At 43.0% G+C, this 25,565-nt stretch overlaps 1 protein-coding gene across 7 annotated transcripts in view; it reads left to right on the plus strand.

Moving 5' to 3' along the window:
• The window catches only part of LOC145344172 (suppressor of tumorigenicity 7 protein homolog), a 169,883-nt gene that overhangs the window by 141,650 nt on the left and 2,668 nt on the right, over positions 1–25,565 (plus strand). For 6 of the 7 annotated variants that reach the window (XM_080191089.1, XM_080191093.1, XM_080191090.1 and 3 more), the window contains 5 exons: positions 3,268–3,340; positions 5,327–5,429; positions 5,976–6,126; positions 12,603–12,695; positions 14,671–14,810. In XM_080191089.1, coding sequence (XP_080047215.1) covers positions 3,268–3,340; positions 5,327–5,429; positions 5,976–6,126; positions 12,603–12,695; positions 14,671–14,810 — 560 coding nt within the window. The remainder of the gene's footprint in view (positions 1–3,267; positions 3,341–5,326; positions 5,430–5,975; positions 6,127–12,602; positions 12,696–14,670; positions 14,811–25,565) is intronic. The other variant, XM_080191091.1, reaches the window with a different exon arrangement.

Genomic DNA, 25,565 nt, shown 5'->3' on the forward strand with positions numbered 1-25,565 from the left:
GCAATAAATGGCCACCCGGCATAAAACACGCTCTGTGAAAGGCTGAGCCCTTCCGGGGAAGGTGAGAAGAGGGAAGTTGGCGTGTGCAAGCTGGCACTTCCAATGTGCTTCCCCCCGAGGCACAGTTGTTGCGGAGCTGTCTCAGCGAACTGCTGACCAGTGAAGAAATTAATATCAGTGTTAAAGCTATTCCCCCAGTGTCTGGGCAGCACAATCCCACACGGACCTCAACCCACAGACACACTTGTTAATTTTATTTGAGCCCTGACCTTTCATCCCATCCTGGATCGAGGTTGCAGCTTGAATGTAAAGGCTACCTTGCCAATTGGCCTGCCTGTCAATTGTAAAGTCAGTCGGGCAATGTAAGACCCCAGTGCTATTTAATTCATTTAAATCAGCGTATTGATTGATAGTGGACGCACTTGCTCACACACTAACCGGCCAAAATATCGTGTGAGGGCATGATAATGTCGGGAGATTGGCCTCACCGTCTTCCCGCACGATTCTACACACTTCTGGATCAAGATTGTGCCAGAACTTTACGTGTGAAATTCTGGCTAATTGAAATCAAAACAGAAATCGCTGGAAAAACTCAGCAGGTCTGTGAAAAAGAGTTAATGAGGGGGGGGGTGGGGAGCGGGGGGATTCTCCATTCCTGTTTTCAGTGGGGGGAGGGGTGTGGAATGGCAGCAGAACCAGAAATTCCTGTGGGAGTCCCAAAACGGCTTTTACGCCGGCAGGATTTTCCACACTTTTCATATTTTCCCTGCTCTCTGTCAGTCATATTACAGAGATCATGACGTTGAAAGTCGGTATCCCCATTTGAATCGACTCAAGCATCATAATCAGGCCTTTATGCCTGATAGCCCCCGCATCCAACTACTTTGCCTCCTCCTCCTGTTGGATTTGGCGTGCCAACTTGAATCATGACAAATCATGATGTGCATCTGATCAGCAGAGCCCACCAGAGGTGAACAGGTGAGTATAGACTCGGGCGAGAGGGTCATGTCAGGGGTGTATGGGGGATACTAAAGGAAGTCCATGTTTGAAACCATCACTGAGTAAGAATTTGTTTGTTCCAAATATTCTGATCTTAAAATCCATTGAAGATGCCATTGTTGAAATTCATTGTTGCTAAATACAAACTCAATTTGTGTCTATGTATGACCTGTTTGTGAACACAATTCTTCACTCACCTGATGAAGGAGCAACACTCCGAAAGTTTGTGCTACCAAATAAACCTGTTGGACTTTAACCTGGTGTTGTGAAACTTCTTAACTGTGCTTATCCCAATCCGACACTGATTTCCACATCCTTCACTTAAAACACCTAAATGCTGTTGTATTTTGGGAACCATTACGTTTCCAGTATTTTGTGATATAGTTCATTCAGTGTAATACCAGTATTTTCCGTAAGACTGAAGCACGTTTTGTTTGCTGGGCCAATTAGTTGTTGTCGTGCTGGTAAGGGCCAATTGCCAAGACAGTAAGTTAATCGTCACCATATTTTGCTTTTATTCGGCTATTTCCTTTAATCCAGTGATTCCCAACTATTTTCCAACCTGATCTTATTTTAATCCATGAAGACTAATGCCACCTCAGATGCCAGCAAAAACAAGCAATATATCAACATAATAACATACAGTATATTCTCATTAATGTTTACTTCAGTGGCTCAAATCATCAGAGGAGGGATAAAAGCCATCCTACTTTTCTGTGCCACACCGGAGCTCCGTGTTTCTGGCCATGACTTCTAATTCTGGCTTCTCCAGAAATGGAAGCATTCCTGAAATTGAACAATTTACTTGTAGCAATAGATTATCAGCGGAAGACTAGCCATGTTCACTTTTCATGGCACTTGCTGCTATGTCCTGGGAAGTAGAGTTTAAATTAAGAGAAGTGTGCAAAGGGGTGGGGTGGCAGCTTGGTCGGGTGTCAGGTGGTTAGGGTGGCGGGTGGACAGGGTAGTAAGCAGATACAGTGACAACTGGGTAGGGTGATAGGTGGTGCGTGGGTACGGGTGGGTCAGTTTGGGAGGGGTTATCAGGTCTTGAGTGGAGTCGTAAGGGCTAGTCAGGTCACCATACCAATCAGGCAATGGTGAGTCCACCAACAGGCCTTCCCTTGGAATCTAGACACTGGGGGCAGAAGTTCCACCTACCAAGCAACTCGTGCTCAGCAGCATTGCTGAGGAGGCTGTGGCTGCTGTTGGAAGACCCCCACTCCCGCTCAGTCCCAGGATCACAGAGAGCTCAGGCTACAGCTAAGGAATGCGGGGGAGGGGGGTTGGAAGTTACTTGGATGGGGGATTTGAGGGAGAGGGGGTAAGGGGATCAGAAGCCAGGGAAGAGGTCTGGCTCTCAGCACCCGCCTCTCTCCAGTGCCCAGTTCCTGGCCCCTCAATCAGGTGCTGATTGCCTTTGATCATGGCACTCAAAGGCCACCCCTACCTCTCATTTGGTGGCAGAGGCCAGAAGGCCATCTTAATTCTGGAGGAGGCCAAAAGGCGGTGGGTTTCAAGTACACTACCATCCCATTTAAGTAAATGCCCTTCCTGCCCCCAAGCTCACCACCAGAGAGAGTAGAAGATTCAGTGCCTTGTTTATACAACCACAGGAGTAACACTTATTCCAAAATCTTTAGCATTTAGCCTCAAGCAATTCATATTTGCAGAGAACTATTAATTTCATGACACTTGTTCGTGTTTGAGATTAACGAAATGTGGACTGTAGGGTTATAACTCATGTCCTCTATCTGAACTCATCCTGAAACAGTTTGGAGTTGATCCACCAGAAAGCCCTTCATGTTTGCATCAATAAACCTACCCCATTTCTTCAGTACATGCCTTAACCTTACTTCCAGCACCTGCCAACTCCATGACAGTACCATCTTCTCCAAGTTCCCCCCAGATCATACATCATCCTGATTGGATGTGTGTTACTGTTTTACTTTTACGATTTCCAAAATCTGGCGGAACAAAGTAAATCAGTGTGAAGGCTAACACAGTCAAGCCCTTGTAAAGTAATCTAGACCCCATGAATAGATGACAATTTGAACAATTCTGTCTGTGATAGATGAGTTATTGGGTTTTGCCTGCACAATATACTGATTTGGATCATTTGAGAAAAAATAGAAAGAGAACTTTTGAAAGGAAGTCTTAGCTATGAGCATATGTTTTGTTATTCCACTCTAGAGGGAAGTGGAGTGCCTTGACTTTTGTAATGTACCAAAGTAATTTAATCATGATTTCTTCTCTTTTTTGTGACAGATATTAGCTTACCAAAGTCAGCAACAATATGTTACACAGCGGCACTACTTAAAGCAAGAGCAGTCTCTGACAAGTAGGTATTCTCAATGAAGCTAATATTAGCATAATGCCAAGAATGACATTATGGATTGAAAAGACTGAAAGAGATTAAGTATGCGTGGCACAATATTCAGATATGTGGCACAGAATAAAATACACACGAAGAGTAGCCTTAGAAGTCCAAAGTGGAACCCGTATCACACTGGACGCCATATTGACCAAAGTGTTAGTGTGCACTCAGTGAGTGTACACCAAAGTATGCAGGATTGGCAGTTCATGATATCAATCAACACAACACTGATTTGATGCCACTTCTGCTATTTTGGCGCTCCAAGATCTCTCTCGATTATGCATAGCTAAACATACATTCAGCAGCAGGAGAAAACTGGCACTATGATTATTTAAAAGGATCATCAACTACTTTTAGGTTATTTTCTGATGAATTTTTATTGGCTTTTGCTTTGACTGTGCAAATCTTTGGTGCTTTTTGAAGTTGTTTAAAGTTATTAAAGCCTGCACCGAGTGGTGTGGCATCTGTTAAAGGACTTGGTCCTGACTTCAAGGCTTCTGCACAAGCTACTTGCTCCCAGACATGGGTGTAACTTGCATTAAAAATTTGTTTGTGAGCCATAATCAGTTTAAAAACATGGAAACATGAAACAGTCAGATGTGGCAATGAAGTGGAGTGTAACACCTCAAATAGAATAAATCAATTCTTCATGTAGTTTTGAACAACATCGAATAAATATTCCAAACAAATTTATCAATCAAAAACATGCAAATATTACATACAAACATCAACTAATTGTTCCCTTAGTGTCTTCCATGTGCTTGTTCTGGCGCTTTTACGCAGTGCTGCCCCAGTAGTTGCAGTGTGGCTAGTTGAAAGCTGATGACTTTCAGTAGTGGAGGGTGCAGATGGCCTGGGACTGCACCAACTTGACATGGGTGGCAACAGTCTGGGCTGGCTGGCAACAGCAAGGTCACTGCTGGTGACTTGACAGCTTTGCTTTACTTGCTCTTTGCCTCAGCTGGAAGCCACTCATGTCTAGTGCCTCATATTCAGCCTGTTTACTATCCTCGAAAGTACATACTGTATACCATTTCAACTGGTGGCTGCAAGTGTGAGAATGAGTGATAGTGTTCCTTCATCTTTGCAGTTTTCTTGCCCACCCACCATTTACTCTTCCACCACTGCCTAGCCAGGTTGTACTTTATTTGTTTCTGAAAAGTGAACGTCAGAAGTGTCGGGTTGTAGTGAGGGGAAGGGGAGAAAGTAAGAGATGTAGTTTTACACTATCAACAGCTTGTAAATCAAAAGGAAGTGTGGGTTGAAGGAAATGTGAGTGTTGTTCTCCAGATAGCCTTGTGGTGAAGGATAGAATTGGAGTCTAATTTTTACAGTTTATTCAAGTCAATCCTCAGTAAATGGCCACCACCTGAACACAACTATGCACTCAATTACTGTACACTGGAGTGTAAGAAGGATTTGTATGTATCAATATCAGCTCTATCACTGGCCATGGCCTCATCAATGGCTGCTCCAATGATTGCCACCACAGTCTCCTCCAAAGGGATAATGACATGTAGCATTCCTCTCCCTGTCTAGGTAGTTCCTGTTGCCTCCAGTTGTGTGCTAACGAGTGGGAGAGAGGGAGGTGTGTCAGTATCTGTTTGCCTGATGTGGCTGTCATGATTGATTAGATAGCAAAGTGTGCAGACGGTGAGATATGGGTATGAGGCTTGAAACCGTTCTAAGTCTGTGAGTGTGTGAATCTGTGAATGTAATGTACAAGTCCTGGCTGATGGAAATTGGAGAGAGGTAAGTGATGGGTGTGTGACTTTGTCAGGGTGGAACAATCACCAATCACTAGAGAGTGCAGTGAGATGTACAGAGCCCCTGTCCTGGCTACTAAGTATCCGGGAACCCTCTGTGTCATTTTGTATGTTCCTCAGTGGTCCACTGAGTTGTGTGGTATCATGATGTGAATTGTGACGAATGGTTTTGCTATTGTTGTAGATTCTCACCAGAGGCTGCCTCCAGGCGAGGGCTGAGTACTGCAGAGATGAATGCTGTAGAAGCAATACACAGGGCAGTAGAATTTAACCCACATGTACCTAAAGTGAGTGGCTGCTCTTTTCTCCATTAGTTTGCAAGCTAACAGCTTTGTCTGGAAATGCTAATTTTAATGTTTCTGTGATCTGTAATTGGCTTGCAGTATCTGATCACTTGTCAACAGAGAAGGCATGAAATTGAAGTTGTTTGTAAATGTGGTGAGGTGGAAGGCAATGAGGGAGATCTCTGTGACTGACATGTCTGTCTAAAACTAACAGATAAATTAGTTCTGAAATAATGTTGTTAAACACTTGGGGTTGGGGGAGAAATTTTCCCATTCTGCTTGCCACGGGAATTGGAGTGGGCAAGGGACGGAACATGGAAAGTCCTGTTGACCACGGGCGGGATTTTCCGGTTTTGGGGCGAGCGTGGCTGGAAAATCCCACCCTTGGTGCCTGACGAGTCAAATAACAAATAGGCTATTACTCAGTTACGTGACAAAAAAATATTTCATGCAAAACATGTTAAGGTTTTGGAATGTTAATCACTGTATTTACAATTCCTGGTCTTACAACAATGTCTTTTTAAAAATTGCTATCTTTCTTTTTTTTAGTATTTATTAGAAATGAAAAGTTTAATACTGCCACCAGAACATATTTTGAAGCGAGGAGACAGTGAAGCAATAGCATATGCGTTCTTCCATCTTCAGCACTGGAAACGGGTAGAAGGAGCTCTCAACCTATTACATTGTACCTGGGAAGGAAGTAAGTGCCTTTTAGGAGTTGCCTATCTTGAGTTATTTAGTCCAACCACAGAGTGTTTCACTAGTTCTTTGATATATGCCTTTCCCAGTAAAATTGCCATCATTTTCACAGTCCTGATGACCACCTTGATAATTGGCTTGTACCTATTGAAAAGAAGTACTCCCAATTTATCAAATTGTTCTTGTTAAGGGAAATACATCAGAAATCAATTATTGCCTTTGAAAATATCTCCAGCATTTCCATGAAATTACATTGCTTGACAGAAACATGTAACATGTTGGTTAGGCCACATTTGGAATACTCTGTCCAATTCTGATCACCACACTACCAGAAGGATGTGGAGGCTTAGGAGAGAGTGCAGAACAGGTTTACCAGGATGTTGCCTGGTATGAAGAGTACTGGCTGCGAGGTGAGATTGAATAAATGGGATTTGTTCTCCCACAGAGACTGAGGGGCAACCTGATAGAAGTTTATAAAATTATGAGAAGTATAGATAGGGTGAACAGTTGGAAGCTTTTTCCCAGGGTGGAAATGACAATTACAAGGGGATGCAAGTTCAAGATAAGGGGGGAAAGGTTCAGTGGAGATGTGCGAGAGAAATCTTTTTACACAGAGGATGGTCAGGGCCTGGAATGCTCTATCAAGTGAGGTGGTTGAGGCAGTTACATTAGCCATATTTAAGACTTATTTTGATAGACATATGAACAAACGGGGAATTGAGGGATATAAGCAGTTGGTCTAGATAGGTAAATGTGATTACTGTAAGCTTGGAGGGCTGAAGGATCTGTTCCTGTACTGTTTTTTGTAAACCTCAGGACATAACAAAGCACTTTACAGCTCATGAAGTAGTACTGAAGTAACTGTTGTGATGTGGGAGAAAATTGCAGTTAATTTGCACGCAGTCAGGTCCAACAACCATCAGTGACTGAATGACCGAGAATCAACATGACTATATGAAAGAGAAATTATGTTTGACAAATCTGTTGGCGTTTTTGAGGAGGTAACTGGCAGAATAGATAAGAGTGAACCAGTGGATGTATTTGGCTTTTCAGAAAGCTTTTAATGAAGTCCCACATAAGAGGTTAGTGTGCAGAATTAAAGCACATGGGATTGGGGGTAATATATTGGCATGGATTGAGAATTGGTTAACAGACTGGAAACAGTAGAAATAAATGGGTCTTTTTCGAAGTGGCAAGCAGTGACCAGTGGGGTACTGCAGGGATCAGTCCTTGGGCCCCAGCTATTCACAATATATATCAATGCTTTTGATGAGTAAACCAAACGTAATATTTCCCAGTTTGCTGATTACACAAAACTTTGTGGGAATGTGAGCAATCAGGAGGATGTTAAGAAGTTTCAAGATGATTTAGACAATTTGAGTGAGTGGACAAATACATGGCAGGTATAGTAAAGTTGAAGTTTATTTATTAGTCATAAGTAAGGCTCACATTAACGCTGCAACAAAGTTACTGTGAAATTCCCCTCGTCGCCACACTTTGGCATCTTTTCGGGGCAGTGCACCTCACCAGCATGTCTTTCAGACTGTGGAAGAAAACCGGAGCACCCAGAGGAAACCCATGCAGACATGGGGAGAATGTGCAAACTCCACACAGACAGTGACTCAAGCTGGGAATCGAACCCTGATCCCTAGCGCCATGAGGCAGCAGTGCTAACCATTGTGCCACTGTGCTGCCCACATTATAACATGCATTAAAACATGGATAAATGTGAAGTTATCCACTTTGAACGGAGGAACAAAATGGCAGAGTATTTTTAAATGGTGACAGATTGGGAAATGCTGACATACAAAGAGACCTGGGTGTCCTTGTACACCAGTCATTGAAAGCAAGCATTCACTGTATACTATGCAGCAAACAGTTAGGAAGACAAATGTGATGTTGGCCTTCATTGCAGGACGACTTAAGTACATTAAAAACATAAGAACTAGGAGGAGCAGTAGGCCATTCGGCCTTTCGAGCCTGTTCTGCCATTCAGTATGAACTTGGCTGATCCTTGGTTTCAAAGCCATATTCCTGCTTTCTCCCAACATCCTTTGATGCCATTAAAATCTAATAAAATGTCTCTTTCTGAAATACATTCAGTGACTTGGCCTCCACTTGGCCTTCTGTGATAGAGCATTCTGAGGAGGTAACTGGCAGAATAGATAAGGGTGAACCAGTGGATGTATTTGGCTTTTCAGAAAGCTTTTAATGAAGTCTCACATAAGAGGTTAGTGTGCAGAATTAAAGCACATGGGATTGGGGGTAATATATTGGCATGGATTGAGAATTGGTTAACAGACAGGAAACAGTAGAAGTAGATGGGTCTTTTTTGAAGTGGCAGGCAGTGACTAGTGGGGTACTGCAGGGATCAGTGCTTGGGCCCCAGCTATTCACAATATATATCAATGATTTTGATGAGGAAAGGTTTCACTTCCCTTAGAGTGAAACAATTTTTCCGCATCTCCAGCCTAAATGGTCTACCCCGTATCCTGTGACTGTGTCCCCTGGTTCTAGATTTCCCAGTAAGAAGTCTTATAACACCAGGTTAAAATCCAGCAGGTTTATTTGGTATTAAAAGCCACTAGCTTTCGGGGTTTGCTCCTTCGTCAGGTGAGTGGGAGTTCTGATCATAAACTCCCACTCAGCTGACAAAGGGGCAAACCCCAGAGCTAGTGGCTTTTACTACCAAATAAACCTGTTGGACTTTAACCTGGTGTTCTGAGACTTTTACTGTGTTTACTCCAGTCCAACTCCGGCATCTCCACATCATGTCTAGATTCCCCAACCAGGGAAAACATTCTCTCTGCACCTAGTCTGTCTAGCCTTGTTAGAATTTTATATGTTTCAATCAGATCTCTTCTATCCATCTAAACTCTAGTGAACACAAGCCCAGATAAATCAATCTCTCCTCATAAGATAGTCCCTGGTATCAGCCTAGTAAGCCTCCATTGAATTCCCTCTGTGGCAAATATATCCTTCCTTAGATAGGGAGACCAAAACTGCACCTAATACTCCAGGTGTGGTCTCACCAAGGCCCTGTATAACTGCGGTAAAACATCCTTAACTTCTGAACTCTAATCCCCCTACAATGAAGGCCAGTATACCATTTGCCTTCCTAATTGATTGGTGTTCCTGCCTCTTCACTTTCATTGGCTGGTGCACAAGGACACCCAGGTTCCTTCGTACATTCACACTTCCCAGTAAATCACATGGTGATTAACGAGATGATCCTGCTCCATAAGATCTTAGCTGATCAGCCAGACTGCTGGTTAACAGCTGCCCAGATATGGACAGTCCATCCAATCAATTCACTTCAGATGGTTGGGGTGATAGTTCTCACCAATTGGTCTGTGTGAAGAATCATAAATTAACTTCTGCGTTGAGTAATATCTCTCTGCTCTAGAAGGGACCACAGTTAGTTCACTTTTTTCCTGTATACCTGAGTGCCTTATTTGCAGAAGGGCATTCATCAAAGATGAAGCCTTGGAAAAAAATTCAGAGAGCTCGAAGGCATTGTATAAGACATCCAAGATAATTTTTAATCTGGAGGATTTCATCTACTATAAAAGAAAGGGCAATTAAGAGTGGGAAGGATGTGATTTCAAGACAGTGGTTCACCAACATGGCAGTCAAACTATTACAGACCATTCATCAAGTTTAAACAGGTGTCATTACAAACTTTCAGTGTCTGAGCAGTTAAATGATAAGGCACCTGAAACTCATATTCATCTAAAGGAACAGAATAAGGTAGATTAGGGGCTGGATGGCAATTGGCAGAATATCCGTCATTTTGGATATTTACTCATTTTTGAACTTGCTGGTAGCTTCTCATGCTGCTCCCATCAGGTTCCAGAAAAACTCAAGGTTACTGACTTTTAAAGTACCAGCAGTAACTCTGTAGTAGCTGTAGACTTGTACGGTTTTGTAATCAGTGTCCCATCTACCTTTCATGTCAGATCCCCTGCTTTTAACTTCCATGATCAGGTAGACTATTCAGATAACATAAAAGTCTTGCCTTGCAAAATTCAAGGAAACAAACTCTGTGTAGTTGCTGATGTTGGCATACCCATCCAGTGGCTAAATGTGGACCTGATTTTGCCAGTATCTCAAACATAAAGCTTTACTGTCTTTTACCAAATATGCCTCAAGATAAAAGATACTGCAGCAGTGGCTTTTCCCCCTCTTTGCCACTAGGTGGCATTGTAAATGTGCCTTCTGATTTCAGACAGCAATGGTCAGTTTAACAAAACTCAGTGTAGGGCAGACAGTTCCTGGAGAACATTTATGTTTTAACAAAAACATGGTTTAGTCTCCAGAAGGCCAGAGTAATTAGTTTGTTTCCCTCAAACCTAATGGTAGAGTAATATTTCTGATCATAAACCAAGCCACTGTTCTGCTCAACGTTATGAGCAAACTATTAATTACTGTCTTTCATTACCAAATGCTTATCACTGTGCCTCACAGCTCCAGGGACCTGGGTTTGGTTCCCGGCTTGGTCATTGTCTGTATGGAGTTTACGCATGTTCTCCCCGTGTCTGTGTGGGTTTCCTCCGGATGCTCCGGTTTCCTCCCACAGTCCAAAGATGTGCAGGTTAGGTGCATTGGCCATGCTGAATTCTCCCTCAGTGTACCTGAACAGACGTCGGTGTGTGGGGACTAGGGGATTTTTACAGAACTTAATTTCAGTGTGAATGTAAGCCTACTTGTGACTAATAAATAAACTTAACTTCAGCCCAGCAACTAAATTGGTCTTCTGCCTGTGCCAGTCACATAACCAATAGTTGCTTGGTTGGTTGTATCTGTGGTTCCTGTTTATTCTGCAAATATTGCCTTGTAACACTGTCAAAACAAGGGCAAGACTCATTGACTAATAATTAACTATTAACACATCATTAAAATGACTCTCCAGCAATTAATCCCAGTTTAAGTAAATAGGCACAGCCCCTACATAGTTTCAAAACAAGCTCTCTCCACCACTTCAGTCCAGCTGCAACTTTCTGTGACAAGTTAAATTTGTATCCACAGCAAGTACAGTGACTTTACACTACTCAATGCATTTCAATAGGAAGCTAGAGTGTAAATGTGAAACCATGTTCCTCAATACAATTGTTTTAGCTTTACTTTTGTAACTGTTTTTCAAGATATCAATTTTGTTGGTAGTTTTTGCTTGTAACAACAAATGCACTCAATTTGCAAAGATTATATATTAGAAAACATTGGAACATAAGAACATAAGAAATAGGAGCAGGAGTAGGCCATCTAGCCCTTCGAGCCTGCCCCGCCATTCAATAAGATCGTGGCTGATCTGAAGTGGCTCAGTTCCACTTTCCCGCCTTCTCCCCATAACCCTTAATCCCCTTGCCTATCAAAAACCTATCTACCAGCGTCTTAAATATATTTAGCGAGGCAGCCTCCACCACTTCAACGGGCAGAGAATTCCAGAGATTCACCACTCTTTGAGTGAAGAAGTTCCTCCTCAACTCCGTTCTAAACTGCTCCCCCCCCCTTATCTTGAGGCTGTGCCCTCTAGTCCTATTGTCCTTTCTGAGCAGGAAGAGCCTCTCCACCTCTATCCTATCCATCCCATTCATCATCTTGTACATCTCAATGAGATCTCCCCTCATCCTTCTAAACTCTAATGAGTACAAGCCTAGTTTATTCAGCCTCTCCTCATAGCTCAACCCCCTCAACTCCAGTATCAGCCTAGTGAACCTCCTCTGCATTCCCTCCAAGGCCAAAATATCCTTGCATAAGTGCGGCAACCAAAACTGCACACAATACTCCAGCTGCGGCCTCACCAGTGCCCTGTACAGTTGCAGCAAGACCTCCCTACTTTTATATTCAATCCCCCTCACTATGAAGGCCGGCATCCCATTCGCCCTCCTGACCACCTGCTGCACCTGTAGGCTGGGTTTTTGCGACTCATGCACAAGGACCCCGAGGTCCCTCTGCACCGTAGCATGCTGCAGTTTTTCGCCATGTAAGTAGTAGTCCTTCCTACCATTGTTCCTACCAAAGTGGACAACTTCACACTTGCCAACATTAAATTCCATTTGCCAGTTCCTGGCCCATTTGCCTAGCCTATCTAGATCCCTCTGCAGACTTTCCACAGAAATACTGGTCTGGTGAAAGCAAAATAAGTTAAAATCAAAGTATTAAGTTAAAATGGTTAATTGGTTTTTAATTTTTAAAAAATTAGGCATGTGTTAAAGTTTTAACTATGTACATGCAGTTCAAGTAACAGGTCTAACATGCAAATAATATGAACTGTCTTTTAAATATCCCACATACTTCTGTTGTAGCTTTTTGTATTTCAAGTAAGCTATCAGTTTCTGGGTAGTATGGAATTATAAATGTCTACTTAACCAGGGAAATTTATGCACTATACTGCAGCTTTTTTTAAGCCTAGATATAATTTTGTCCATTTTTACAACTTGTAATTAACAGAAATGGAATGAAACATTCTTTCCTCAGCATTCCGAATGATCCCCTATCCCTTGGAAAAAGGTCATCTTTTTTATCCATATCCAATCTGCACAGAGACTGCAGACAGAGAATTGCTGCCATGTAAGTTCATGAAGAAAATCATGTTTGTATTCACTTTTTGTCATAGTTCTGTTAATTATTTCTAAGTTCCTATTTAGAATTAACATGAACCAAGCTGGTTTCTTATTAGGCAAAGGGTTAACTTATTCTTCGTGATACCAGATTTGTTTCTGATAGACTTTAGCATTGTGATTAGACCTAGACGTGAATGATGTCCACAATCAGGAACATCTCACACTTTCTCAAAGTGAGAGGATGCTTGTCACATTGTACATCCCATGGAAAAATCTGCGTGTGGAGCCTTTTAATGTGGGCATGTAAAATCCATGTAATATTTTACCATTTTGTTATTTCCTTTCCCTTATTTATGTGTGCTGTCTTATATCTTCTGCATTGTTTGTGCTCATCGTCTATCTACCCATCCCCTTTCATGTTCTTCAAAATCTTTGTCCAATATTCTATACTCCCCAGTTGTTCAAAATTCTGTTGCACATATTCTTGCCTCTTACCCATCACCCTTATTTTCATAGGCTCCCTATTTGGTAACATCCAAAAATTAAATTGAGTAAATACGTGAAAGGGAGAAAACTGCAGGGCAATAGCAGAAGAGCAAGTGAGTGTGACTAATTTGATAGCTTTTTCAAAAAGCCAGCGCGGACACAATGGGCTGAATGGCTTCCTGCATTCTATGATTCCGTAATCTCCCAACACATTAAGTTAAAATCTCTGGCACCTTTGAATTCTCCATGACCTTGCTTCAACATCTGCAATCTCCTTCAGCTCCGTTACACCTCCACTGAACAAATATTCCAGCATTCCATCTCTGGCTTTTTATACTTTCCGTTTTCCTTCATCCCATCATTGGTGACAGGACTCAGAAACCTATGTTTATCCCACTCTCTGGAATTGATTCGCTGATCTGCTCTACCTCTTTTCCTTCAAAATCAAATGAAAGCTATCTACTCAATAGCCTTATGTCACCCCTTGTCATCTCTCCTATATTAGCTCGTCATCTGTTTTTCATAAGCCTCTATGAAAAGTCTTTAAACATAGGTCCAGCTAGTGACACTTGCATCCTTGAATGAATTTTCTTCAAATTAAAGGCGCTGAATTATGAAGGTTATTGTTGTCACCGCTAACATCCCCAATGTATCACTAAACCCCTGCAACTTTTCAGCTCCACAGCTTCCGTGTTGGCCTAATTCCCCTGTCTCCTTTCTTCTAACACTTCTGCCACTTCCTCATTATTTTTATTCATTTCCAGAATATAGATGTCACCATAAAAGCCAGCATTTATTGCCCATCACTAATTGCCCTTAAGAAAATGATGATGCCCTGCTTTCTGAATAAAAATGGGTGGCTTGCTAGGCCATTTCAGAGGGCAATTCAGAGTCAACCATATTGTAGTGGGTCTGTAGTCATGTATAAGACAGACATGGTAAAGATGACAGACTTCTTTCCTGAGTAAATAATAATCCCAGTAGTTTCAATGTCAGCATTACTGATAGACTCACCTTTTAATTCCAGAATTTATTGAATTAACTGAATTTAAATCCCTCCAATTCCCATAATGGGATTTGAATTTGTATCTCTAGACGGTCGGGTTACTAACTCAGTAACAAAACCATTAGACTACTATATCTGCATCCATTTTGAATCTCTTGATATTTTCCTTCTGAATTGTATGGCTTGGATCTGAAGATGGGCATTTATTTATCTCTGCATTTATAAAGACAAAAGACAGGAAGGATTCTATGGCAGTATGTTACATGCAAATATTTAGTAAAGATGTATTTTTATATCCGTCTTCCTTTCTGTCTCTGTCCTGCCTTGCTATGTCCTTATTTCTCCCTTTTTCTTTCTCCTTCTCCCTTTCCATCTGTGTTTTATTTTTTCACATTGTTCCTGGCAATCTGTTTATTTTTTGTTTCTTTTCACTTTATTTTCTCTCTGTTCCTTTCTGTCTGCCTATCTGATGCTGTCTGTTCATATCCAGCGTTTCATGAAGTTTCAGTGTATCCCAAGAAGGAGCTGCCATTCTTCATCCTCTTCACAGCCGGCCTGTGCTCCTTCACCGCCATGTTGGCTCTCCTCACACATCAGTTTCCAGAGCTCATGGGCGTCTTTGCAAAAGCTGTAAGTACCTCTTCAGTTTAACTACAACACAGCACACCTGTTTCTTGCACTTTGCCAGCTCTGCAGACATAAAGAATGTTTTCCTTGCATGTTACTGGCAGCACAAGTTTAGACATTCATTAGATCCGTAGCATTAATCTTATTCTAAATATTTTATACAGTTGTTCTTTTCATATTCTGAAATTAGGAACAATCGTAGTCCATTCAGCTCCTCAGTTCTGTTCCTTCTGTGGAGAGAGTTAATTTGCCTATTTCTCTGAGATTACTTTGGGCAGAGTTTTCCCAAAAATGGCAGTGTCAGGTTCTGACAGAAAACCGGCATGTCTCTCCCCAGAGAAATGGATTGGTTTTCTCCTCAGATCTTCTGACACCTTGTTTAAAAAAAAAAGTAGGGGGCTGGTGGTATGGCACCATCATGTCTGAGAGGCAAGGTCTAAAGATGCCAGCAGTCCTGGCCCCACAGACTTTGATCTCAAGTTAAAGACACCCCATCCCCCATCAGTGCTAGCATTGGGGTATCAGGGGCCCCTTGCTGGGCATGAGCTTGTTTATGTTGTTGGTGGGTGGAAGACGTGGGGAAGATCTCATTCTGAGATCTCCCCAGTGCAAAATTCGTTCTGGCCCTTTTGCGAGAGGTAGCAGCCATAATGGGATTTGCATTCATGGTAAAAGGAGTCGCAAAATCACTCCCTTTGTGTAAGGTTTAGGGCTTTGCGATATATAAAACCCTTCTAATTCAAAAAAAACTCCAAGGTCTGAATTCTTCATTTATAACACTAGAGTCCTCGGTTGTGCTTAATCTATGAGGTATGAATAACTAGTATTTATGAATCAAGTATGATTTATTAAGCACGATTTTACAAGTATTTTAACAAGCAGCAGTGAAGACAACATAAAGGTTTCTCGTCTTTCAGGATTCTGGGAGTTCTTGTTGTTGCCAAGTTGCCTTGGTGTTTCTCTCCTTTGTTAGGTCAGTCTTATGCGCAAAAGGTATTGGACGAAAGTACTACAAAATCATTCTAAAAATTAGTAGAATTATCAAGATCTTACATTTGGGAACACAGTGCCAGAGCGTATCTGTTACTTTAGTTGACTTACCTCTTACCTGTATTGGAAAAGCCCTTTCACAACATTAGGATGTCAAAAGTGCTTGGTAACCAACGAAGTAGTTTTAAAATGTAATCACTGTTGTAATGTAGACAGATGCAGCAGTTAAATTGTGCATGGCAATCATACAGAGCTGTCAAATAAACGTCTGCATCATCAGTGCTAGTTCAGGCGGCCAAGGCATCTAAATCCCTACCCAAATCCTTCAACGCTCTTCGACCTTCTGACTCTCCTGCCACTATCCCAGGCTCGACTCCCTCCTAACTAAGCCTATAGCTTTTCTCTGTGCCTCTTTAATCATTCTCTGAAAGCCACCTCCTTTTGAGCAGCAACCATTATATTCTCTCACTGACTTTTTCATCTAGTGTACCAGCAGAGCCTAATCTGGCAATGTCTTTCTGGCCAATCCCTCTCACATCTCCCAGGATAATGCTAGATGGTCAGTTATCACCACCCAGTCCGCATTACCCTCCAATAATATCTGTCCACTTGTGAATAGGCCCTGGTCATCCCTGAGCTTATTAGGGATCATATATATTGACAACATGTCCTTGGCAGAAACATGGCTGAGGGGTAAATACACCATCACTCTTAGTGATGTCTCCTTTTCTATATTTCCACCAATTGTCTTACCCAAATCGTACATTAACAGTATGGCTCTTATTACCAACCTATACTTTGGTCTACCTTCCTAGTCCTCCAGCAAGCCCTCCCCTTTTGAACATCTTACCTTCTTTGACCTCTCTCATCTGTCATTTAAGATCTTCATTCTGTGCAGCCTTGTTAATACCATGCCAAGTTTCTAACTGAAGTATCTTCATTGCTTTCCTTCTCAACCTCTGCACTGAGTGATTTCTCATTCTCAGTGATTTCAGGATACATTATTGTTCAGTATGCTCTCTCTCCTCTGAGTTCAAGCTCCTCCCTTAACCTCTCCCTTTGTATGAACTCCGCAATCAGTATGGACCTTGAGATCGCTCGTAGCCTGTCTATTCCCATCCCAGTCTGGTGACGCCTTGATTTTAAAATTCAGATTTCTTGTTTTCAGTTGCCCCCGCAGCCTTGTTCCTTCCTATCGCTGTAACCTTGCCCAGGCTTACCACCCTCTGAGATATTTGCATTCCTTCAATTCTGGCCTTTTGCTCATTGCCAATTGCCAATAGCTCCACCACTGGCAGCTGAAACTTCAGTTATCTAGGCCCTACATTCTGGAAATCCCTCCTTAAAGCTCTGCCTTACCAACTCTTTTTAAGACATTCCTTAAAATGTATCTGTTTGACCAAGCTTTTGGTCACCTGTTCTAATGTTAAAGGCTCCTGTGATGCACCTTTAGCTGTTTTGCAACGCTAATAGTATTATATGAATGCAGGTTAATCTGACTTTATAATAAAACCAGAAACAAATTATCTAATTTCGTCAATTAAGTAAGATAAGCCTCTACATATTTCTTTGCCACCTCAAGGAAGTCAAGCATGCAGTCATGTTTGAATCTTGGATCGCAGCAACTGCACAGTTCTTCGAAAAGCAGAAGACGAAGATAACTCTGCCAATTTTCAGTCTTCTATCTAAATCAAAGCGTTTCATGAAGATTTCAAACAGTAATGTTAATCAGAACTCATAATTCTCTAATATTTAGAGGGGATCAGTGAACAGTCTTGCCCATTGCACTTTATATTTGCCCATTTTGAAGCTGGGAAATTCTTTTTTCTACAGGGTAGAGCTTTACTTTAGAGGTCCCAATAGAATGGAAACACATGGCGGGGAGGGTGATTCTCCCATCCCGCTGCACTGCTTCTTTGGCGCACTGGGCCAGGAGACTCTAGTGGAGGCCGTTTTGCGGACTCCCTGCTGGGTCTGTGACCTCCATGCATCTCCCAGCACTGGATCTCCAGCATCGTAAGCTCCATGTGAGAAATTAGTGTGGAGCTGGACAAATTACGCTAATCACGATTAGCGTCCCATTAGCAGGCCTGGGATTGAAATCTCCAGGCCCGCTAGTCTCTACCCACTGCCAGGAGTGTCTCACTGCAGTGAGGTTTATTATAGCTTCCCACTTGTGGAGACCTGGCATCCGACCCTACTGGAGTGAAGGAGGGAGCAATTGAGACCGACCCCCCCCCCCCCCCGCCAGAGGGTCAGGTGATGGTGGGGTGGTGCCCCCTGGGTATTGCCAGCCTGAGCTCCTGGAACTGCCCAAGGGACAAAGTGCCAAAGCCCTGGGGCACTTTGGCACTGCCCATCGGGCATCAGGCAGTGCCAAGGGGGGGGGGGGGGGCCTAATTTTGTTGGGGGAGGGGGGCTAATGGGGGCAGGGCCTCTGAGGGGGCAGATCGGTGGGGGTGGGATGTCCCACTGCCACTCTACAATCGGGATCGGTGGGAGAGGATGGGAGGCCAGCGATTGGGGCTGGCCGTCGGGGTAGGGCCGGAGGGTGGGAATGGTCGACGCTGCGGGTGATGGGAGGTCGGGGAAATCAGAGCTGTCGGTGGGGGGAGAGAGATTGAGGCAGGCCAGTTAGGGAGGGGTGGGGGGTGGATTTCAGGGCTGGGCCCAGGCATGTTCGGGGGCCAGTGATTGGGTTGTGGGGGAGGGGGGTGCACAGCCGGCAATGTGAGGGTTGCTGCTGGCCAGCACTTGGGAGTCTGGCAGACAGCGGTCGATCTCAGTGCTGACAGATCGGTGCATACACGGTTGCTCATTCAGCATCATGCTGCCGAACTCCCCAGCAGGAATAGAACCCGCCCACTGATTTCTGGAATGAATCCCACCAGGGTACTCTGCAGTGCACAGACTGTGGGAGATTCATTCTAAAACACCAGCTGAAAAAAAACCCAGCGTAATTTACTTCAGTTTTTACGAGAATTCAGCCCTTAGAATTTTTTTGGTAGAATCCCACCCATGCTTTTGTAACTAATGTTAAAGGAAAGGAACAATCTAGCCAACGTTGATTGCTTGCATAGCAGCTCAATCAGTAGAGTCATGACTTCAAGCAGAAAGCTGCAAAATTGCATGGCAGATTCTGTGTTTCCAACGGAGGATGACTTGTAGAGATTTACAGTCGGTCCAATAAATGAAGGAAGCAAGCCCCATTGCACCTTTTTGTGCTCAGGAGAGCAAACTAAGGAAGAAAATTACATTTTCAAATCATGGCAGTCAGTCGCAGTGTTGCAGTAATAACAGTTCTGTGCAAACTACTGACTGGAGTTGAGTGCCTCTTGGGAGGGAAATTTTAAAAAATGAAATCCGTTGCACATTTGAGGTATTGCGAAGAACTGCTGGAACTTTCAGATCTTTCATTTTAGTAATACGGACAGATCGTATGAGCCAGAGAACCTTGAGCTGACAAACTTATTTTGCAAAGTCTTCGGCTTCAGGTAACAGCTGTGCTCTGATGTCAAAGATTTGTCAAGATCTGAACCCAGGTCACAACATGAAAGTCTGTGACCTTAACGCATTGAACCACCTGAGCCCCTGGTGCATAGTTTCTGACTTTCTTGTCCGGAGAAGTGTTCGTCCATTGTGTTACTCAATAAGTCTAATGATAGAAGTTCCCTTGATTCCAAAGTGATGATGTTTGTGTGTGGGTGCCTAAAGGACCCCTGTGACTACTGTAGACATATCAAAATCGCAATTCTTTGATCTTTCTCTGACCCTTACCTTGGCTGACAGCAGGGGTTCCAGTAGAACTAAACTTGTTTCAGGCACAAATGCCTCTTTTGAGTTCAACAGTTAAGATCTGATTTGGAAACAGTGTGACTGAAGTGGTAGTTTACATTGACAAGTATTGAAAGATGGCTGTTGACTCACCACTGCTGTTGTTAAGAATGTATCTATCTAGCACTTGTGTAGTACACAACTTGATAAACTGACCATCTGCTTGAGAAATGGGATTACTCTGGTATAAAAATGGGCAGAACCCTTTAACCACTCAATGTACATTATTACATTCACTTTCCAAAATTTATTTTGAAGTGTGCTTTTTGCACCTGGCCTTAAGGGTGATTTAATACCTTTGCAGATCAATGGTATTAGAAGATGGAATGAGCAAACAATGCAGAATTATTTTTGTATCCTTAAAATGCAAGTCCTTTTTGATCTTGCCCTTATCTTGCTGATCGGTTTTGCTAAGAAAGAAGCAAGGGCTTTGTTAGGTCACCCTTATGTGCAAAAGGTGTTGGACGGAAATACTACAAAATCATCTGATTTTTAACAAACCGGGACTGCTTAATTACTATTTTTGGTTTTTTATTTTTCTTTACATGAAATCCGGATGCAAAAGGGCAGTTGGAAAGATCAAGCAAACTCAGATCAAAGGTTTTTCATCTGTGCGCAATGTCAGTAGATTGAGCTTTGATTTTTGAGTAGAATATTGTTTAAAGCCTCAATAATGCAAGCTGGTTATTTTGGCTCTGTGGGTGCCAGGCCCCACTTATCTTTAAAATTATGGGGCATGTGCTCCATATAATATGTATGCGGTGTTGCCAGAGAGAGAGTTTTTTTTTGCTACTTTCTTGCATAGCTTTTAAGTACTCAAATTCAGGGAAATGACTAAAGATATAAGGTGCCCAGTTCAAGTGATTATTAACTCTCAATAGCATAGGTTCAAGTTTCAGTGAAGTGCAGATACTAGCCCATTCTTAATGCCAGTTTAAATGTTCTCCAGTCTGACACCTAGAAGGGTATTTTAACTCGCTGCCCCCACAAACCTGTGGAAACCAGACTTTGGAGCAGTTAAAATGGATTTGGAGACGTACTCATTGGCTTCTTGCCTTGTGAGCTGGCAAGAGTACCAAAGCAAGTGGAGTCCCCCTTTAAATACACAGGTGGGAATGGCAGTCGAGGCCTGACCGCCACATTTTATCCTGAGGCCTGAGCAATGGGGCGGTGGTGGCTTGCCTGCTAGGCCAAACTTGCTAAGAGTTAGATCAAGGGCAGAAAGAGATCCAGCAAGCTAAATTCCTTTTTTAAAAAAATTAGTTTCCTTCTGGGCCAAAGTAGCAGATTGCCTTGGGCCTCTCTTGCCTTCAGTCTTCACTCACCCCACATCTCACCCCTATCACAGGCCCTAAGTGGTGATAAGCTGAGAAATGGCTCCTGAAAATCCATCCAAACCATGGACCATTCTTGCCTTCCAAGTGCCTTGCTCTGTCCAGGTCCTTCTTGAAGCAAACATGAACACGTTCCTTTTAAGATGCAAATGCTTTTAGATCTGGGCTTTCCCATATTCTTTTTGATTTGTTTTGCTCATCCAAAAACAGCAATTTCCACACTCACCCACATGCACTAAAAATACTTGTGTTGAAATACTTGTGTTGAAAAATACTTGTGGCGACGGTGCAGAGGGACCTTGGGGTCCTGGTGCATGAGTCGCAAAAACCCAGCTTGCAGGTGCAGCAGGTGGTCAGGAAGGCGAATGGGATGCTGGCCTTCATAGCGAGGGGGATTGAATATAAAAGTAGGGAGGTCTTGCTGCGGCTGTATAGGGCATTGGTGAGGCCGCGGCTGGAGAACTGTGTGCAGTTTTGGGCGCCGTACTTACACAAGGATATTTTGGCCTTGGAGGGAGTGCAGAGGAGGTTTACTAGGCTGATGCCGGAGTTGAGGGGGTTGAGCTATGAGGAGAGGCTGAATAAACTAGGCTTGTACTCTTTTGAGTTTAGAAGAATGAGGGGAGATCTCATTGAGACGTATAAGATGATGAATGGGATGGATAGGATAGAGGTGGAAAGACTCTTCCCGCTCAGAAAGGATAGTAGGACTAGGGGGCACAGTCTCAAGATAAAGGGGGCGCGGTTTAGAACGGAGTTGAGGAGGAACTTCTTCACTCAAAGGGTGGTGAATCTCTGGAATTCACTGCCCGTTGAAGTGGTGGAGGCTACCTCGCTAAATATTTTTAAGACGCGGGTTGATGGGTTTTTGATAAGAGAGGGGATTAAGGGTTATGGGGAGAGGGCGGGAATGTGGAACTGAGCCACGACAGATCAGCCATGATCTTATTGAATGGCGGGGCAGGCTCGAAGGGCTAGATGGCCTACTCCCGCTCCTATTTCTTATGAAAAAAACACTTCATGCTTGACATGTTAGAAGAAATATCATGGATTATTTAATACAGAAGCAGAAAGCGCAGGTAATTTGTTTAATAGTTAATATCCAAATTTTCATCCTCCATAAACTTGAGTACATCTTGTACTCTGCTTCCTGGATCTTAATGGACACTAAGTGGTCCCTGTGTTTGCTGATCCACGTTGGCTCCCAACCTGGCAATGTATCAATTCCAAAACTCTCACCATTGTCTTCCAAATCTTGCCTTGTCATTGTTTTCACTTCTCCCTATCTATGTAATCTCCTTTTGGTTCTATATGACTTTCTGTACTCATTTGGTCCTGCCATTCTTTCACATCCTCTGATTTAATGTCAGAATGCCTTCAGCTGCCTAGGCCCTGGGCTCTGGGATTCCCTCTGTAAATAAACCTCTCCGCCTCTTCACCCCTCTCTCTCCTTTATAAGTCACTTCTTGAACCCTACCTCTGACCAAGCAAAATCCTAATATCTGTTTTTGTGACTTGGTGTCAAGGTTAATTGGAATACTCCGGTGAAACGCCTTGGAAAATTTTGCTGCACTATAGGCACCGTGTAAGTGCAAGCTGTTCTTCATTATTGATAAGATTTCCAACTGCAGGAAGAGAATTAAAAATGGGCTTGAGTAATGACTGAATTGAATAATTAGAACGTAAGTCAGTTGAAATATTTTAGAAATGATTCCTTAGTGGCTTTGTCTTATCAGTTCTCTTGCCCATCCACCTCCCTCTCCAGTGTGCTTCTTATACAGTCATAGAGGTTTACAGCATGGAAACAGGTCCTTTGGCCCAACTTGTCCACGCTGCCTTTTTTAAAACCACTAAGCTAGTCCCAGTTGCCCATGATAGACTCATATCCCGCTATACTCATTCTAACCATGTAACTGTCCAAAAGCTTTTTAAAAGACAATTGTACCCACCTCTGCTACTATCTCTGACAGCTTGTTTCAGACTCTCACCATCCTCTGTGTGAAAAAATGCCCCTCTGGACCGATTTGGATCTCTCCCCTCCCACCTTAAACCTATGGTAAAATAAAGCACTTGTATCTGTGATTGATTGGTTATTGATTCTACCTCAATAGCCCCAGCACATGGTTAAAAGTAAGCTGTGTTTAGAGAAAGCAAGAATAGGCTTTCTCATCATGCCAAATGATTGTCTCCCTCTCCTTGATATTTATATTCGGCACACTTTTTTCTACCTGACATCTTCAAAGCAGATAATAATAATTGTTCTGCTGCATTGTTTTTATTTATTCATTCGTGAGGCTTGGGCGTCACTGGCTGGCCAGCATTTATTGCCTATCCCTAGTTGCCTATGGGCAGTTGAAAGTCGGGACAGCAGATTTCCTTCCCTAAAGTTCATTAGTGAATCAGATGGGGTTTTCCAACAATTGACAACAGTTTCATGATCATCAGTAGATTCGTAATTCCAGAATATATAAAAAAACGCAAATTCAGATTCCACCCATCTGCCATGGTGGGATTTGATCTCAGGTCCTCAGAACATTAGCTGAGTTTCTGGATTAATAGTCTCGCGATAATATCACTAGGCCATCGCTTCCCTCCCCAGTGGGACTGGATAGTCTGTTCATAGGCAGTGAGTGAAGTCTTCAATTCAGATAAGCCATGTGATTGACTCTAGGGATTTCTTTTTTTGTTTTGAAGTAACTAATTTGATTGGTAGCTGTCTCAATGTTGAATACATTTTAAGTTTGTGAGAGACCAGGTCCTTGATTCTCTGATGGACAGCTGTGCACTCAAGCTTTGATTTCTAGGTTTCGATTTGACAGCCTGGCCTCAGTTTACTAGTCAGTCTACATTGAGCCTGGTCAGAGGGCCTAGTGATTTCAGTAGGCCATGGTAGAATTAAGAAACAATGTTTAGAGGGTCATTCTTAGGTTAGAGTTAATGCAGGAGATGCACTTAAGTTGCTCTTGATGGGCAGCACGGTGGCAGTGTGGTTAGCACTGCTGCCTCACAGCGCCAGAGACCCAGGTTTGATTCCAGAGTTGGGTAACTGCGCAAAGTTTGCAGGTTCTTCTCACATCTACTGAAATGTGCCACGATACTTTTCTAAAGAAATTAATACCAGGACATCAGGCAACTCAGAGGAACAGAGGGATCTTGGAACGCCTGTCCCCAGATTCCTGAAGGCGGCAGGACAGGTTAGTAGGAAGGATAAGAAGGTATGCGGGACACTGACCTTTATTAGATGCGGCATAGATTATAAGACCAAGGAGATTATTTTGGAGCTTTACGAAATATTGGTTTGGCCACAGCTGGAGTAGCGTGCGCAGTTCTGGTTGCCTCACAGTAGGAAGAATGTGATTGCACTGGAGAGGGTGCAGAGAAGATCCATCAGGATTTTGCCTAGGATGGAACATTGAGCCATCAACAGAGGCTGGTTAAGCTCCTGTCGTTTTCTTTAGAGCAGAGAAGAGTATGGGAGCGGGGCATGCTTGAGCTGTGTAAGATAATGAGGGGCGTGGACAGGATGGATAGGAAACAGCTGCCCCCCTTAGTTGAAGGGCTGATAACAAGGGACATATTTTTAGGTTGGGGAACAGGAGGTTTAGAGGGGATTTGAGGAAATGTGTTTTAGCCCAGAGGGTGGTGGTAGTCTGGAATGCATTGCCTGGGAGGGTAGTAAAACTAGAAAACCTCACAACCTTGAAAAAGTATATGGATTAGCACTTGAAATATTATAACGTTCAAAGTTATGGGCCAAGTGCTGGAAAGTGAGATTAGGGTAGTTTTGTGGGTGTAGATTCAATGGGCCAAAGCTCCTGTTATGCACTGTGTGATTGTATGAAAGATTCACATTGGTGTCGTGCCATTCACAATCACAGGGTACCTCAAAGTACTTTACAGACAGTGAAGTCTTTTTGAAGTTTTGTCATTACTGTGGATTAGTTGTTAAGAGTTAAAGCCCTTTGTCTATCCTCAGCATTAAAAATAAACCCTTAACCACCTTTTGCATTTAATTACACTAGGTTTGCTCTTTCTGCAAAGGGCATTACAAGGAATGATGCTGGCACACAGTGTGTCATTTAGCACCAGCTTTTGAAATAGGTATGTTTAGCTGTACAGTGCAGAGATGGAGTTAAACGCAGCACGGTATCACAGTGGTTAGCACCTCACAGTGCTAGGGATTCCTGGCTTGGGTCACTGTAGAGCCTGCACGTTCTCCCTGTGTCTGCGTAGGTTTCCTCCAGGTGCTCCAATTTCCTCCCACAGTCCAAAGATGAGCGGGTTAGGTGGATTGGCCATGCTAAATTGTCCCTTAGTGTCAGGGTGATTAGCCAGGGTAAGTGCATGGGGATAGGGTCTGAGTGGGATTGTGGGCGGTGCAGATTCAATGGGCCGAATAGCCTCCTTGTGCATTGTAAGATTCTTTGAGTGTCAGTGTTGCCCGTGGCCAGTTAATGCAGGAAAACTGTTGGTCCAGCAATTATCTGATAATCTATTTTTGAATGGTGTCTGAAAGATACGGAGCTTTCCAGCCTGAGACTGAGGAAACAACAGACAGTTGCTTTGAATGAGATCAGACATTTTATTCCATGAGATTTCA

Source organism: Carcharhinus amblyrhynchos, chromosome 6 (assembly GCF_965287045.1).
Source record: "Carcharhinus amblyrhynchos chromosome 6, sCarAmb.v2.hapA, whole genome shotgun sequence".
In the NCBI taxonomy this organism is placed as follows: Eukaryota; Metazoa; Chordata; class Chondrichthyes; order Carcharhiniformes; family Carcharhinidae; genus Carcharhinus; species Carcharhinus amblyrhynchos.